The following is a 13791-nucleotide window of genomic DNA, read 5'->3' on the forward strand; positions in this document are numbered from 1 at the left end:
AGATATTGGAACACATTTCCTCCTGGTTAGTCAAATCACATCTGGTCACATTCTATCTATGGAGATTTAAAGCTGATCTCCAGCCAAACATAAATATGGGGGATGATTTACCTTACATTTGATTCATGTTACTAATATTGACCATCTTTCCTTTTTTCCACCCGTGTTTGCACCATGGAAAGAGAAACATCAGACTTATGAGCCTCCTCGCTCTGCTTTCCTTCTATTAGTGGGTTTCTTATCAGCACATTCACTTCTCCAAGGTATAGAGGAACAATAACAATCTGATAACAATTCTTATTACTGAATACATTTGCATTAATGTGTGCTTTTTACATCTCCTAAGCTTTGAATTCACGATGGTCTCTTTCCTACAACTAGGGCTACGTACACACGTGCAATTAATTTATCTTTCATGAACCTTTCCAACAACAAAAGACTGCACGATGCATGAATGAGGGCATACAGCACCGTTCTGCTCAATGGGAAGGGGAGGGGGAGAATGATGGAGCAGCACACCGCTGTGCTCTCTCCCTTTCACTTTCATTACGAACGTTCCTCAATTGTTGTCAGTGAGTCCACCAGGACGGTCGTCGAAACCACAAACGACGAGCGCTGTACACACGCCAGATTTTCCGATATCAACCCTGAGGCCATTATCTAATGAGAATCATCTGACGTGTGTAGGTAGCCTTAATCTTTTAAGAATTCATAGCGGCAGGACAAAAACAGGAGCTGGGGAAAACTGGAAGCTCTTGTGGTGGCAGCCATTGTTCCCAGCAGTCCTCTATTTGGAGAGACCATCCTTCTATGGTGACCTAAAGTGATGTCCTCAATGTGTCTCTGGGGTTCTCTGTGAAATGCAGGTAGGTTATAGCTGGCAGGGGGCGCTATAGGAGGCTTGTTGAAGACATCCTAACACCCTGCCTCATGCAGACTGCCCACATGTAATGCTGAGCTACCATAATTGAAATTCAATAAATTAAAGGGGTGGGCCTGGAACAGTTGGTATGGGGACGTGTCCTTGGCCTACATACATTGTGCCAAAAATGAGTTCCTCATGGGTGTGGTCATGCACAAGCCATGTGCATTACCAACGCCCCCTACTGTTGGCCCGGCATCAATGCCATTCTGTCCTGTCTTGTGGTCCCCCATTAATTAGTATTTATTGCAGATTCCCAGTCTTGTCTCAGATGCTGTGATCTTTGCTGATGAATTTGTACTAATGACTAAAACATTTCCAACTTCATGTGATATTTTCACAGACAACATCACGCCAGTACGTGTGAAATCCACCGACACACTCCGTGATATAAATGGTTGTATAACGTGCGGTGCAGACCTCCTACGTCTATGTGGCTTTGGTGTTGAAATGCAAACAAGAGGTCCATTGGGCATCCATCGCTTTTATATTCAACACCTGGAACATGTGTAACATAAACAGGGACATCCAGCGGTGGCAAGGGCAGATTGTAATTGGTTGTCCAGTGGCTGGCAAGTTTTGATTGGTTGTCCAATGGATAGTGATGAGGTCAGGCTGTGATTGGTTGTCCAGTGGCTAGCAAGTGGATTGGTTGTCCAATGGGTGGTGATGACGTCAGACTGTGAGTGGTTGTCCAGTAGCTAGCAAGTTATGATTGGTTGTGCAATGGGTAGTGATGAGGTCAGATTGTGATTGGTTTACTTTTTTTAAATTTTTGTATCATACATGTTGTCATTTATTCCTTTTTTTAATTCCACCTGTGGCGTTGCACTGTTGCTTGCGTTTTTTGCAAGCTAAGCACGGACTACGATTGGTTGCCATGGCAGCTTCGTCGATATTTTCGTCCCTCTCAGGCCCCGCTGTGCTTTGTTGCTTGTCGTACCTTGATGAAGTCATGTGACCGGCCTTGACCAGGCTGACACACTGAACATTTTTAGATGTAATTAAGAATCCGCTGGGTTTTCTTTTAATATATGAGAATAGGGATTAACGCCTTGCAGATGGTGCGCAGATAACACAGGGTGACATTTTTTTCTTTCCTTGAACATAATTCATGTCTGCTGATACTATTAATAATATAAATGAATGGGAATGCGTCTGGGCTTGACGTCAATGGCTTAATCCAATCTTAGCACAAAAAGATGTATTGTGAGGTGCATGGAGGATGTCAAAACACAGAATTCTGGGCTGGAAATGTCTCATCCCTGTCTATAGATATGGTAAACCACAGAACACCATAAAGTCCTAAAAAGTCATAAAAAAGTCTAAAATGTCAGCTGATTGACTTTTTTTCCCACGAGTGATCCAATGATTAGCTGCTGTCAGAGGTTTCTTTGGACTGACGATGGCAATCTATATGGGCAGCTTGAACACCATTAACATAATTTTCTCTGCATACCCTTCAATATGTCACCTGGATATTGACTTGTGTCCCCATGATCTATTTTAATGGCTGAATGTAGACAATTTTTCATGGTAATGCCCTCATGGCTGCTGGAGAATAAAATGCGTTCTATTTATGAAAATCATGCATCAGACATTTCTTCTTCCATAGGTTTATCATGGGAGGGACGTTTTGGCCGCTGGGGGTTGTCCAGAAACCTTTGCTTATTGGACCCTTCCATTAATGAAACCGTCCAAATAACCAAAGCTTCTTTTTTTTCACTAGAAGGGTTAAAATGCCGCCAATAGTGAAAAATGGTGTCGGAAATCCTAATTTGTCATCCTTAAAATCTAGATGTCCCCAAATTTTGCCCGCATTGATTTTTCATTTGTTTTATAACTCGACTACAGGAAGCAGCGTGGTCCACCGGTTTATCGGCTGCTGCAAATTAATTGAAGTGTTGTGAATAAACTGGTGCGGCTTCATTGATATTGCTGGGACTTTGGTGAGATCACGCCTTGATGGGTCTAAGGAGCTTCAGTTGTGTTGATGGAATCCATATGTTGTAGTGGCGGCCGGCATTTACTTGTATTGTTAAACATGCACAGGAATATCTCTTTGATATATAATTCAATAGATGTGTTTTATTCCTTAGCTCTATCAACAGCTATATAAAACAAGGACCGGCCTGATATATATTGAGGGAGTTTTTTGGTAGGCTCTTGTATTTGGTAAATTGGTGACTGAGGTTGGCCAGTTTTAGATCTTCATGGTGCTAGAGAATTCATGGTGGCTTGTAATCCTTGCTTGCCTACTATTGACATAATAATAACCTTTTCGATTGTTTTCATGCTCTGGTATCTTCTATGTGAACACTCCGTATCAATTTGCTGCATTGCTCATATTGAGATACAAGTTGTCTGTTGGAGAAGTCACTTGAATGAGGTATCAAGTAAGCCATTCCTGACATCTGGTTGCTACAGAAATTTTGAACACTCATCACTGATTGGGGCATGGAGGGCTCATAGATGGTTCAGGACACAGAAAGGAGCTTAATTAGATCTCAGGCTGTGGCACCTATATGGATGAGAACCTTCTGTGTGGTGGATGGCAAAATAAAGAGGTATAGTTTGGTTTCTGGAGGTTAGGAGACATCACCACCAACCTCCTTCTGCCTAGAAGCATTGTTTGGCTTTCTGGAGGTTAGGAGGCATCTCCACAAACCTTTTTTTGCCTTCTCTTTGAATGTGGTATAAACCAGTACAAGGCCAACTACAGAAGTTTAGTTTGGTTTCCTGGAAGTTAGGAGGCCTCATCTTCGACCTCCTTCTGCCTTCATTTTAGCCATCCATGGTATGAACCAGCACAAGACCAGTTATAGAATCATTGTTTGGCTTTCTGGAGGTTAGGAGCCATCACCCCAAACCTTTTTTTGCCTTCTCTTTGAACGTGGTATAAAACCAGTTACAAGGCCAATTACAAAAGTTTAGTTTGGTTTCCTGGAGGTTAGAAGCCCTCATCTTCAACCTCCTTCTGCCTTCATTTTTGACATCCATGGTATGAACCAGCTCAAGACCAATTATAGAAAGTATTAATTAGCTTTCTGCAGGTTAGGATTTCCCACCTCAAACCTCCTTTTGCCTTTTTTTTAACATCCATGGTATGAACCAGCACAAGACCAATTCTAGAAGCATTGTTTGGCTTTCCGGAGGTTAGGAGGCATCGCCACCAACCTTCTTTTGCCTTCTCTTTGGACATACTATAAACCAGTACCAGCCCAGCCACCAAGGTCTATGGTTAAGTTACATGTAATGTAGACCTTATGGATCCCATTTGGCAATGCCAGTCTTCAATTGTTTGCTGGTGGATGTGTGAACCGCCATCCTGGCAGCACAAACTATGAAATATCCCGGCAGCTAAATCAGTACTCACGTGAGTAATATTTTCCAACTGTAGTAGCTCTGTATATTTTTACTGCCTTTTAAATACTTAACCTTTTTTCTCATTCGGGCCCAAGTGCTGCCTCTGGCCAGTGATGCACGTTCTGGCAGGTAGAAGTAGGTCGCCGTACATTACGCTGAGGTTTTGCGCATTATATGTTCCATTGTGTGAATTTTTGATGGGCTGCAGAAAACAGAACTGGCGGGAAGAAGGGGGTGGGGTAAAAGGGCCGAGGTTAGCGCTTCTCATGATAATGGCTGAGCACATTAGGTGGACTGACGGCTTCTATTTTGATTTTCTCTCCCCAGGGCTCAGATGGGGGAGATGGACCTGTGAACTTCTGTTGTTCAGCATTTCCAGCCTCCCGGATAAGATTGCTCTTCTCTCTCTTACATCTCTATTAATACATATGCTGGGGGGGAAGGGTCCAAGGCTGCCGAGGAAAATGACCGATATCTTATTTAGTTTTAAAAGCTGAAGCCTGCATTAAAGATAAAAAAGAAAGGCTACCATTGGGAACTTTAGTGATCTGGCTGCCATTAAAACAAAATGCTAATTTCGGATTATCTAGCTGACCAGAAGCTTTAATACATTGTCACCACTTGGAATTTATATGCAGATCAGAATGGGTTTTATTCACAACTAAGTCACAGCCCTCTCTTCTTCTGGAAATATCTGATCACCTTCTGCCCTGGCCCAGCTCCTCCAACTCTTCTTTCATCTCCTTACATAACCCTTAATGTAGCTGCCTGGCAATCAAAGGAGAGGTTGGGGCCCATATACATTTGGCCATATAATGTAAAATTCCTTGTGTACAAATAGAGATTCAAATAATGTAGATATTCAATATTTTGCTGTCTGCTATATTTTGTAAGTGAGGGTCTCATTGTTGCCCTCCCACCTTGGTCTACATGTAGACTTGATGAGGACTAGATAAAGAACTAAAGGTTAGTGACCCGGTTGTAAGCCGCGTTCTGGTCATTTTAGCATCGTCAGCCACTGTCTTCACAATCAATAGCAGAGCTCTGTGGTCTATCAGGATTTGCTACACCACTCAGCCTGCAGACATGAGCCGTTAATGGGGGTGGAGGGTTAATTGCAAAAGACCGCATGATAAAAGCTGGCTCCTTATTGACGCGGTAACCTGATAAAATCATATAGACAAAAGAATGCTGGTCGTTTATTTCTTTCATGTCTTTAAAGAGAATGTAGATTTACCATGTGCGTGCTTTAAGGTCAACCCAACCGAAAGTTCTCATAGTTAGAAGTAGAGCACGATGGGCTGGGATAGCCCCTTGTGTTTTGTGTTTTGTGAAAGTTTGAACTGCTCCTGTTACGTTCTCCACAATAAAAAATATTTTTTATAAAACATCCAGCAAAGATGGCGGGAACCTCTCATATTGTACACAGGAGGTGCACAGGCTTGGAAACTCAGAATAGGGATCTTGCCAAAGAACAGTCAGGTGGACGTTTTAAAAAATTCATGTTTGTTCCAAACTCATTCATCCAAATATTATAGTTTAGCTCATGGGTTAGCTTCAGTTCTTGAGTCTTCTGTAACAGAATGTAGTACATTCATATACAAGGTATGGTTCTTTTTATATGAAAATCCTGGCATGTATGTGGTCCTGGAGGACTGGATTTTGGCCTTCACACATTGGGATCTGAACAACTATTCGTTAGTTCAGGTTGTGATGTTGGATGAGAAGACTCCAAGTGGTCCAATCCTACCTGGCATTCCAATTTGTCACAAAGGTGTTCAGTAGGGCTGAGTTCAGGGCTCTATATGGGACATCCAAGTTCCTCTTTACCAAACTAGTCACACTATTTCTTTATGAAGCTGGCTTTTATACAAAGTAGTCAGATTCATAGTCCTTCTGGAACAGAAAAGGGCCAAACAGATAAATGTAAGAAAGACATGGTTGTCGTTGAGTACTGTAATATTATTAGTACCCTTTTCTGGAAATACCTGAGCTCAATCTTTGAAAATTATGAATCAAATACAAGAAGATGACCCATAGGCCCATGACTACTTACTAAATGGTGAAGCCAGAGAGTGATTCCTTATTCTCGAGCCCCACCATTTGATGAATAGGCATGGGGCTATGGGCCTTCTACTTAGAATCTACTGTTTGAGGGAATACATCTGAAGCTTTTGTAGGAGCCTTGTGGGACATTTCCTTTACTGCCTGTTAAAAATGTCCCATCCACCTAAGGGTGGTCACCCTGGGAATGATGGCTAAAGAGGGTATTTTACAATCTTTTTTTAGAGTCACAGGGTACTTTTGATCCTTTAGGAGGGCATGACTATCAGGGCAATATGTCCTTCCCCCAAGGTCTGGACTGTTGGTACCCTAAAAGCAGGTCACCGAACCCTTTCATGCAGTGCAGCTTTGTAAATGAATGTGGCAGCACAATGACATTATCTCTGGAATCTTCTCAGCCCCATCCATCTCCATTTCTTTGCAGCTTGATGTAGTTTGCATAAAACAGATTTAGTAAAGCACATTTTCTAAAACCACAAATTAATTTCCATTTTTCACAATCTAATTATCAGAGCTCTGAATCCCAGGAGTTGGCTTTTTTCCCTGGTATTTCCTGGAAATTTTAGCAGATTGTATTTTGTAATTGTTCCTGGTTTATTCATTATAATGGGTCTGGAGCCTCAGTGATGGGTGAGCTGTGTGTACAAACCTGTGTGATAGACGCTCACTAACCTTATAGGGGAAACCTGTGTGGTGGTGCCATTGTTGTCCACTTCTCATGGTGCCAGTTGACTACCGGTCATGGTCATCCTCTGGTCATACCTAAAGTGCGTCTAAACCCAGGAACAGAACTGTAATATATTTCAGCTTGGCAGTCCTTAGATGTGGTGTTTGCATTGGTTTTATTTTTTCTGATCCTTTGTTCCTTTATTATTAGCTGAGGGTAACACACTTTCTGTCTTGGGGTGATGGCGCTTTTTCACCATACTTTTTTATCTTTGTTGTCATCTTAGGCTCTCCTCATAATTTGGAGTACAGAACATCTCTCTCCTCACAAAACTTGTTAAATGAAACAATTTTAATGATATACCTAGAAGTCCCTAGGTCAGGCCAGTATTGGTATGTAAAGCAACATTTTCATAAGGCACTCTAGTAACAAATATGTGAAAACTCACTCAAATCAAACTCTATCCTGTTTTCCTTCATGAACCTTTGATCCCACTACCAACATTATCTGTGGATGAAAATCATTGGTCCTATTCCTCTTTCCTGTAGAATATTCATCTTGTTTATAGCTGTCACTTTATGTGCACCAACCCAACCTGTACTAGGGAGGGGATTCCTTGTGAACCTTATTGTTAGAGAATCTGTCAATGTTACTTAGCAGATCTGAACAAAATGTGCATACAACGAGAAAAAACCCAACCGCTAAAATATCCTATGGGATTCAACTTAATTCCAAAAAATAAAATTGCATCTTTTAATAAAAGAATACCTGGTGACCTGGCCATTGTTTGAGGATAAGGTACCGTCAGTGACTTTATGGAGGGGACAGGGTACTGTCTGTGATTTGACCGAGCTTTGTGATGAGGTGGTGCAGCAAGCTGATTTAGGGGCCCCAGGCTATGTACACACCTTGGATTTCTGTTGGTGGGAATGATCTTTCCTGATCATTTCCAATGACAGGTAAAACAGAAGAACGCTGTATACACATATCTGTTCTGTTCTATAAGGAGGCGAGAATGAACGTGTGAGCGGTACCCCACTGTGTGCTCCTCCAATGGGATAGTACAACAATCACCCTTACTTGTTTTCATTGGTGAACAATTATTATTATTATTATTATTATTATTAATAAACAGGATTTATATAGCTCCAACATATTACGCAGCGCTGTACATTAAATAGGGTTTGCAAATGACAGACTAATACAGACAGTGATACAGGAGGAGAGGACCCTGCCCCGAAGAGCTTACAATCTAACAATGTGGAAGTTTAGCTGTCATATTTTTTCCCAAGATGGTGACAGCAATTCATCTTGGACAATCTTCTAGCGTGTGTTCATGACCAATGACCCAACGCTAATTCCACTTCTCACACATTTGTAAGGCTGTGATGAATGGGGATAAAGGTAGAGCTTTCCTCTAAGAAAGGTGCTGATGGTGTAAAGGATGGGGGGAAAATGCTTGAGTGACTTTATTGACTGGTGAAAAGCACTTTGGTAAATTTGAGATCCTTCGGGTAACGTCTCCCCTCCATACTATAGTGCTGATCTCATTGAATTATATCCGTCAGACCTTCCTCAGGCTGTAATTCCTGTAGGTGTTGGAGCCTCATCTGTCACGTAGGAGGAAAAGCAATGCACACTAATCATGTTTTTGTAGGAACGGATTCTGTAAGTGATGGGTGAGGGATGTCGGCGTCTCTGAATCTCTACAAGCGGCTGGGTAATGACCCAAATGTATTGTGTGTGTTCTAACTGAACCCATCTGTGCTCCTGAGCATTCTGGTACCTGGACTGCTGACATATGACTATGGTAGGGCCATTAGATTGTGAGCTACTTTGAGGGACAGCTAGTGACATGACTATGAACTTTGTACAGCGCTGCATAATATGATGGCGCTATATATATACTGTGCAATAATAATAAGCAAGAGCCTCTTGCAAAGCTTTGACTTTTTAATTAAGGAAACATTTTGGAGCCATGTAGGCTTGGGCATGTGACAATCTTGAATATGAGTCCTTAAGAGTCTTGTCCATTATGTACTGTCTACAAGAACCATTCATCAGTACGTGGGACCTTTTGACAGCTCAAACTTAGTGTATGGTGGTCATATGTGCTAATGATTTAATTCCCCATCCATAATAATGGATGACCCAGTATTAATCCAGGACTGATGTACATGTGTAGAGTCTTTTAGTTTCCATGCATATAGGTCATTCTCTGTCTTTATAAAACACAATCATGGAGCATTAGAAGAAGAGGGCTTTACCTTGGATGTTTTGGGACTTTCCTTTCTTCCCAATGATCCTTTTCATGGATGGGCCCATAACTAGGTGTTACGAGGCCCCATCTCTCACCAAAACCAATTCTTGGTGTGATGCAGAATATAAAAGCTGTATCCATACTGGAGAGGTTAGTACATGTGAGTTGTGGTTCCCTGGTCCTTCATCCCAGTCTCAGTGGCAATGTGGGGTCAGATGAAGGGGGTCTGTACTGGGTTCTGATGTATTCTCTTGCTTTGATCTGGTTTGTATGTAAAAAGGTGAACCTGCATCACTTTCTCATTTATTCCGCAGGAAATCGTCACCATTGTGGTCTTTGGTGTGGAATACTTTGTGCGGATATGGGCCGCCGGCTGCTGTTGCCGATACCGGGGGTGGAGGGGAAGGTTGAAGTTTGCCCGTAAACCATTCTGCGTCATTGGTAAGGAGAGTAAAGTCATTGTGCCTGCAGTTGGGTCAACCAATTGGCCTTTATGCATCACTGTCCTGTGCCAGGCTGGTAATAGTTTAGGCATGGAGCTTGGGAATTTCAAAATGTTAAACACGTATTGTATAAAACCCAACCCCTAAACCCTGATCTGGAAATAATAGCCCTGGTAGGCCGAGACATGCTCTGACAGCTTGGCAATCTCTTGGATTCTCCAGTGGTGAGATCTCTTAGGATTCCTGACTCTGTTCCTGACCACCTGGGAGTTTAGGAAGTCTCCATCCACCTTTGTTGGTCCTGACACCTCCTGTTGGCTTTTCCATAATATAAAATAAACATAAAATCCAGAAGGGATTATGGAAGCTTTTATAATGAGCAGAACAAACCAGGAATCTCAACCAGAGATGGTAGAATGCCATCATAATGGGAACAGCAGGTGTGCAGACCTGGCACAGCTTCTTTTTTGCTGGAATAAAAATCAATATGTAAAAGGTTTTTTATACTTTCTATACTATTTATTTTTTATTTTTTGATTCACACTGCGTCAATACAAAAGTCACTCGCTGTCTACTTCCACCTGCAGATATCTTGGTGTTGATCGCCTCCATAGCGGTCCTGTCAGCGGGATCCCAGGGCAATGTGTTTGCTACCTCAGCCCTCAGGAGTTTGAGGTTCCTACAGATCCTGCGTATGATTCGTATGGACCGGAGAGGAGGAACATGGAAATTGCTGGGATCTGTGGTGTACGCACACAGCAAGGTAACTTTAATAGGCTTGTTGCTTTGTGTCACCTTTCTGAGTATTCATTATTCATCAGTATCAGAAATCAGTATTTGTCTTATGATTAAATGACTGTTGTACCTAAAGTCAAGTTTATTATAACTATATAACTATTATAAAGTTCATGCATGTAGAGCAGCTTTTCTCAACCTGTTTAACCTGATCTCCCCCTATACCTAGTCAGTAGGAAAAGTGCATTGACTGCCATTAAAAAAAGGTCCTCTATACATAAGTGGTCAGAATGCCACCTTTACAGACAGCTAAAAAGATCCTTGAGTTTATGCGGCTGACCCTGCCAAGTGGTGTTGGAACTATGCAGCTCAAGGAGCCCCTGTCCACTTCTGGAAGAACCCTAGGGTTTCATGGATCTCTGGTTGAGGCTGATGTAGAGTGATTGAATAGACACGTAGTCATTGCTATGTAAAAAATTAAATAGTGCTTGATTCATGGAGTAAATCAACGGTATATGGCCAGCCTAAGAGACCAGTCTTCTCTTTCTGCCAATGCTGCTTCTTGCTACCTTTCCTTTACCCTCATTAGTCGCAGTAAATGACTTTCTGATTGTGTTTTTTTCCTGCAGGAACTTATAACCGCCTGGTACATTGGCTTCCTCTGCCTCATCCTGGCATCATTCCTGGTCTACCTGGCAGAGAAGGAGGAGCAGAGTGGCATGTTTGAAACCTACGCAGATGCCCTGTGGTGGGGCCTGGTGAGTCTTTCCATATTGGAGAACCAATAGTGACTTCCTTTCTCATATCTGGATAACTGCCAGAGTGGACGCCTCTTCTGTAGAAGAAGACATTCCATATGAAGTGGGTTTTGGGTTTTGCTTTTCACATGACTCCAGAGAAAGTTAGGTAAGGGGAATGTATCAATAGGGTCACATATTTTATGATGTTGGTGGGAGGGGGCCATTTCATCTTACTTTTTTTGGTTACAATCTAATTTGGGGGCAGGTTGTGAGGAAGATCCAACTCATTCTACAACTTATTCACCAGAACATTTTGATGAGAGTTTCACTTTGGAGGCAAAGAAACCCTTACCTTACCTTGAGTGAATGCTGCCTTAGGCTTCCGTATGTCAGCAGGCCTGTGTAGTTGGGTCGTGTGGTCTGTTTTTGGAGGGAAGGTGGGAGGGGATGTTAAATAGAAATGTTTCTTGTATTAAAGTTATATTCTTTATCAAATACTTTCTACACAAAGGTTTTATTCCATGTGTTGATTTGGATCTGTTGTCTTCTTTCTTTAGATCACACTGACCACCATTGGCTATGGAGATAAGTATCCAACGACCTGGAATGGCCGGCTGCTTGCGGCCACCTTCACGCTGATTGGGGTCTCCTTTTTTGCACTGCCAGCTGTAAGTCTTCTGCTTTTATCTGAGAATGAAGTAGCCTACAAATGATAGATTTCACAGACACTGAGATAATGACCAGTGCTCTTTTGCGCTTTTCAACCAATAAATAACAGGAGCAATCTCTGTAAACCATTAAGTTGTTCTTTACATAGGAAGTTGTTAGTACATGTACACACTGAGATTGTCTGCATGCTGAAAATAATATGGAGCTCCTTAACTGCCCGGTAGCTGACTCTTAGTCAAAAGTGAGTCTTGCAAAAGTTGGGCTTGGTGTGACTTCTCTACTTCTCCATACCTGCCTTCATCACAAGGGGGCACACTTCTAACAAGCTGCATTGAGCCAATTGGTAGCGGAGCACACCAGGCTAGTTTTTGCTTGCAAGAATACATTGTGTCCCTTTAGTAGAACCCTCAAGGGTTAGTTTGGCTATAATCCATATGGTATTGTTTGTTGGATGATCAAGAGATGACTAATGAAGGGTTACTACAGTAATGCATCTTGTTACAGGGCATCTTGGGGTCTGGCTTTGCTTTAAAAGTCCAAGAACAGCACCGACAGAAGCATTTTGAGAAAAGACGGAACCCTGCAGCTGGCCTGATTCAGGTAAGTGGTTTTCTAATTCAGATCACATCTTCCGAGACTTGTAACTAGGAGATGAATTCTCCTGAGCCTTCCCTTGTCCTATACTCGTCATCTCTGGGAGCGGCTGTTTGGATCTGATGGCACCTGGGGAATTTTGGGAAAAAGTGAAAGTTGAGATGACATTCTAAGCTTTTCATCGTGTTATAGATCGATTCCAGATATATCCATTTAGTGTCACGGTGTAGGGGCTTGTAATTTCATACAAGTGTTCATATAGAGTTAGTCAAAGCTTTATTATAGGGATAAGAATCTTAATCCGGGCCATGTGGCTGTCATCTCAGAACCATCATGTTTCTATAAATACCGATCCTTTTCTTGCTGTGTTAGCTTTGTGAATTGAAGTCATTGTATTTTTTGGCCTGGGCATTATTGGACGGGCTAGGCTGGCCAACCTGTCAGTGTTCACCTTGCATGGATTAGGATTGATCCCATCAATGCTGGAAGTGGCATTTGCAGTTTGTGTTTGTACAGGTTGACAGGACAGACCCAAATAAGCCACGGGAGGGTTTTGAGATGGTTCAATCCCTGTAAAATGGGCACTTGTGAGCTGTGCCTAGCTGGGGGAAGATACAGCTGCTGTCATAATGTATTACGAGCGGGCAGGAGGCACAGATGAAGTAAATGAAGGCTTCATAGCTAAACTCATAAACCAAAATAGCTGATGACACTGCAGCTCAGTGATATAATGGAAAAAAACTGCTTCTGTACCCTCATCAAAATGCATGCGTGCCAGGACACCGAAATTATGGCATGTAGGTTTCAAGAAGAACAATGACACACTGATACTCTGGATCCCATACATAATAAATACTGATACTTGGGAGTCCCAGAAGAATGACACAGACAATTGAGAAGGCCAGGAGAATGTCATGGTGACACTTTGGTGTTCCTGAAGAATGATACACTGGTGCTTGTGGTTCTGAGGAATGATACACTGGTGCTTGTGGTTCTGAGGAATGATTCACTAGTGCTTAGGGGTCCTGAAGAGTGATACACTGGTGCTTAGGGGTCCTGAAGAATGATACACTGGTGCTTAGGGGTCCTGAAGAATGATACACTGGTGCTTAGGGGTCCTGAAGATTGATACACTGGTGCTTAGGGGTCCCAGGAGCACAACACATAGACAACTGCAGTTCTCAAAGCAATTCACACTTACACTTCGGATTGCAGAACAATGACACACTGACACTTCATGGTCCAGAAGAATAGTAGATTGACGCTTTGAGGTCCCAGTAGAATGGTAGATTGACACGTAGGGGTATAGTGTTTGACACAATAAAAAAGTT

The 13791-nt window shown here is 42.3% G+C and overlaps 1 protein-coding gene across 1 annotated transcript in view; it reads left to right on the forward strand.

Annotated features, from left to right (window-relative positions):
- The window catches only part of KCNQ2 (potassium voltage-gated channel subfamily Q member 2), a 54447-nt gene that overhangs the window by 11411 nt on the left and 29245 nt on the right, over positions 1-13791 (forward strand). Inside the window, exons 3-7 of the mRNA XM_072413661.1 lie at positions 9594-9720; positions 10310-10485; positions 11087-11215; positions 11755-11865; positions 12371-12466. Coding sequence (XP_072269762.1) covers positions 9594-9720; positions 10310-10485; positions 11087-11215; positions 11755-11865; positions 12371-12466 — 639 coding nt within the window. The remainder of the gene's footprint in view (positions 1-9593; positions 9721-10309; positions 10486-11086; positions 11216-11754; positions 11866-12370; positions 12467-13791) is intronic.

This window comes from Pyxicephalus adspersus, chromosome 6 (genome assembly GCF_032062135.1).
Source record: "Pyxicephalus adspersus chromosome 6, UCB_Pads_2.0, whole genome shotgun sequence".
Taxonomy (NCBI): domain Eukaryota; kingdom Metazoa; phylum Chordata; class Amphibia; order Anura; family Pyxicephalidae; genus Pyxicephalus; species Pyxicephalus adspersus.